We start from the raw sequence: 3,865 nt of genomic DNA on the forward strand, positions 1-3,865 counted from the left end.
GAGGCTGGTGAAGATGGCCTGGGGCTCCAGGCCCCCCAGAGCCACACCAGCGCATGTGCTTCAGAAGGCACTTCCCGCTTCAGAAGACGGGGGCCAGGACCTACCGGGTGCGGGTGCTGTGCTGGGTGCTGGGTGCCGAGCCCTGGAAGGGAGGAGAGCCACAAAGAGGGAGCAGGCCCTGCCCCCAAAATAGCCTGAGAGTATTGTGGGGGAGGGGCGTCTGTGTTGCACTGATGGCGGAGGGTGGGCGAGGGCTGACTGGCGCAGGCGGGCCACGGTGGGTGTGCGGAGCTTGGGTGTTTGTCCCCCTGGCTGCCCCTCCCTGGGATGCGGGCTCAGTAAGAGCTATCTTATCCAGTCCCCAGAGGGTCCCCTCCGGGGGTGCACAGAGGCTCCTCGGAGCACCCACCCACGGTCGATGGGCCTGTGTGCTCAGTGCCAAGCTGGCTGCCTCTTGCCTCCAGACTGGGCCAGCCCCCCGGGCTGGGAGCGGGTGGGTGGTCCCCCCTGCTAAGTCTTAGTTCAATGGGAGGTGGGCCCAGGGCTGGGGCCTCCCACCCCTACCCGGCCTCAGGGACCCAGGGCTCAGGTCCCAGATGGGCCTGGGTGACGTGGGGTCACCCGTGTCGGGGGTGGGGGGAGAGGGAGCCACCGCCTGTAGGATCTTGGCAAGTGGATGACGGGGCAGCTGGGGTCAGTGATGTCCCTGGTGCTCTGGGTAGGTCTGCGGGCTTTTCCAAGGGGGACATCTGGACGGGGGAGCCTCGGGCGGGAGTGTGGCTTTGGAAAAGAGGGGTAACTGGCCGGCAATGTGCTTTCTCACTGGAGAGGGAAGCCAGTGCTGTCCCTCGGCCACGACCCCGTGTGTCCCAAGCGCTCCGTGTCACAGGCCCCAGGAAAGCGGAAACTGAAGGACCCCCCCGGAGACCACGGAGAGAGCAGGGGCCGCCCTTCACAGGGCACCCGGGGGAGCTGAGCGGCCCCGGGTGGGGATGAGACCCAGCAGCCGGGGGGGGGGGGGCTCCTCGGGGCTGGAGCCCTGCCCTGCCAGGTGGGGGCTTGGCCATGCTGTCTCTCCCGCCAGTGCACCAAGACCTGCGGGGTGGGCGTGCGGATGCGCGACGTGAAGTGCTACCAGGGGACCGACATTGTCCGTGGCTGCGACCCGCTGGTGAAGCCAGTCGGCAGGCAGGCCTGTGACCTGCTGCCCTGCCCCACAGAGCCCCCAGGTGAGAAGGGGGGCTAACAAAGGTGGGCAGAGCCGGGGGGCTGAGGGAGGAGCAGGTGTCAGCCAAGGGGGCCGGGAAGGTCGAGTGGCCTGGCGGGGAGCTAGGGCTCCTCTGGGGATGGACGGCCGGACCCGGCTGGGAGGCGAGGGGGGCCGGGGCGGCAGGTGAGGCCTGACTGGGGCCCTGGGAGCCACACCAACACCTGCATCTGGCTTCAGAAGGTGGGGCCGGCTGTGGGCGGGGAGCAGGAATCGGGGTGACTCAGCCTGAACCGGGCACACCGCTCAGGCGCCGGGCACACAGGAGGCGGGGGCGGCCAGGCGGGCCAGACGTGGGGCGCCTGCGTCTGGAAGAGGGGCGACGGCTAGACTGAGGGGGCACCGGGGCGGGTGCCCAGCCCTGCTTCACACCTGTCCCGTGGAGGGGACCCTTGCGGGCCTCCGGGGTGAGGGCAACAATTCCTGCAAACCCCAGCCCTGGTCTCACCCTTGCTGTCCACTGATCAAACCACTGGGTGGGGGTGGGAGTGGGGGGTGATGTCCTGGGAAGGGCCAGGGGCAGGAAAGCGGTGGCAGAGAAATAGGGCTGGAGGGCCCGAAGCCGGGTGGGAGGCCCACTGCCCCTGGGCCTGGAAATGGGCACGTAGGGGCCACCTGTCCACAGGTGCTCTGCTGCGGGGGGCCACCCCCGAGGGGGTGGGGCAGGGGCAGGTCCTGTTGAGTTTTACCCCTGGGCCACCTGTGATGCCCCAGACCTCCCNNCCCCCCCCCGGCCGTGTCCCTTCCCCAGATGACAGCTGCCAAGACCAGCCAGGCACCAACTGCGCCCTGGCCATCAAGGTGAACCTCTGCGGCCACTGGTACTATAGCAAGGCGTGCTGCCGCTCCTGCAGGCCTCCTCGCTCCTAGGCACCCCTGTCGCCCCTCAGACACCTGAGCGCTCCGCCCCAGGGGCCCCCCGGCTGCCGGGGCCCTTCCGTGGACACCCTTCCCGCAGGGCGCCTGGGCTGTGAAGACGTGACACTGAGCCTCTGCTCTCCCCCGGGGAAGGAGAGCCCCCCGCCCCGCTGCCCCCCCCGAGAGCGCCCTGGGCCCCTGCCCCTCCAGGGAAGGCGTTCTCAGGGCTGCAAGGACGGTCGTGTTTGTGGGTCCCACCGGCCAGCCCCCTGCCCCCGCCCAAGGGGCCTGGGAACGTCCTCTCTCCCTCCAGGGCTGTCGGGTCGAGGAGGGGCCGGGGGGCTGGGAGGGCCGGGCGCCGCCCAGGACCCGGCTCCCGTTCGGGTGAGCCCCTTCCAGAGGAATTGTATCTCGCAACTCGCGTCCACTTGCCTCGTTCCACGAAGCTCTCATGCACGGAGGGACCCGCTGCACTTTACGCCCCGGGAGCCCCGGGAGGAGGCACTGTCACGGCGCACTGGGTCGTGGGCGCCAGCCAGTGCTCCTGTACGTTAATAAAGTGGTCGTATTTATGGTGGCATCGTGGGATCGCAGTGGCCTTGGCAGGGTGCGCGGTGGCCGTCGGGCTCTGAGAGCTGGGCTGTCCGGCCCTCGAGTCCAGGAAGACTGGCTGAGGCCTGGGTCCGGGACCGGGCTGGGGGCTTAGGGCCGAGCGGCAGTATCTCCCTGAGGAGGGGACGGCTGGGGAGAAGCAGAGGTGGGGTGCCTGCAGGGGGGCGGGGCAGGGAGCATCAGGACTTGGATGTTGTCAGAACTGAGCAAATCCCACGCCTACTGACCTGTGTGGAACCTGGGGAGGGGCTGGGGGCTGAGGGAAGGAAAGGCTGGCCTTGCGATGTGTAGGGGAAGAACCGAGGAAGGAAGGCAGTCAGGGCCGGCCCCACACTGGGGGCTCAGGGAGTACCATCCATCGTTACCGTTTCTGGACCTCCTAGAGGGGCTGCTTAATCTGGACTTGGGGGTGCAGGGCCACTGGAGGGCTTCCTGGAGGAGGTGGTATTTAGGCTGGTCCAGCAGCAGGAGTGGCTCTCCAGCATGAAAGAAGGGGAAGGGCGTGCAGAAGAGGAAGCAGCCAGGGCAGTCTCCAGGGAGAGGGTGGGGACAGGGAAGATGCTGAAAGCCCGCTCTGGCTTCAGTCCGAGGGGTAGGCGTGGGGGACCAGGGTGTCCGCCCACCTCAGGAAGTGAGACTGCCATGGGCCGAGGGTGCCACGGGGACCATCTTCTTCGGGGACAGGTAGGTAGCAGGGAGGCAGGCGGCCACCAGAGCAGGGCCTGGCACAGTGCTCAGGGCAGCGCTGAGGGGACTCCTCAGTGATGAAGGCCACTGAGGCCACGGGGCGGGCTTGTGTGAGGTCCCCAGCCCCAGGAGAGGCGAGTCACAGTAACCCAGGGGTCTGCCCCGTCCCCATGCACCGTGCTGCTCTGCTCTGTGGTCACCCCTCCCTCCCCGCTGGTCCTCCTTTCGGACCACACTCAGCCCTTCCTGAGCCCCAGGCTCCAGCTCCAGGGCTCTGTCAGCCCCGTGTCACAAGCCTCCGAAGAGTCCCCGAAGTGGGCGTGGCTATCACCCCACTGTGTTGACGCCAACACAGGCCCGGGGACCATCAGACCCCTGTCCCAGGTGACTCGGCCCGTCCCCACCACCGGCTCTCCAGGAGCTCAGCGTTTAGGCCAGTGG

General features: G+C 68.3%; 1 protein-coding gene across 1 annotated transcript in view; it reads left to right on the top strand.

The window, feature by feature from the left end:
* The window catches only part of ADAMTSL2 (ADAMTS like 2), a 34,999-nt gene extending 32,302 nt beyond the window's left edge, over positions 1-2,697 (top strand). Inside the window, exons 18-19 of the mRNA XM_077774661.1 lie at positions 1,085-1,229; positions 2,019-2,697. Of these exons, the coding sequence (XP_077630787.1) occupies positions 1,085-1,229; positions 2,019-2,137 (264 nt within the window). The 3' untranslated portion in view covers positions 2,138-2,697. The remainder of the gene's footprint in view (positions 1-1,084; positions 1,230-2,018) is intronic.
* Positions 2,698-3,865: the final 1,168 nt, after the last annotated feature.

This window comes from Crocuta crocuta, unplaced genomic scaffold (genome assembly GCF_008692635.1).
Source record: "Crocuta crocuta isolate KB4526 unplaced genomic scaffold, BGI_CrCroc_1.0 scaffold458, whole genome shotgun sequence".
NCBI lineage: Eukaryota > Metazoa > Chordata > Mammalia > Carnivora > Hyaenidae > Crocuta > Crocuta crocuta.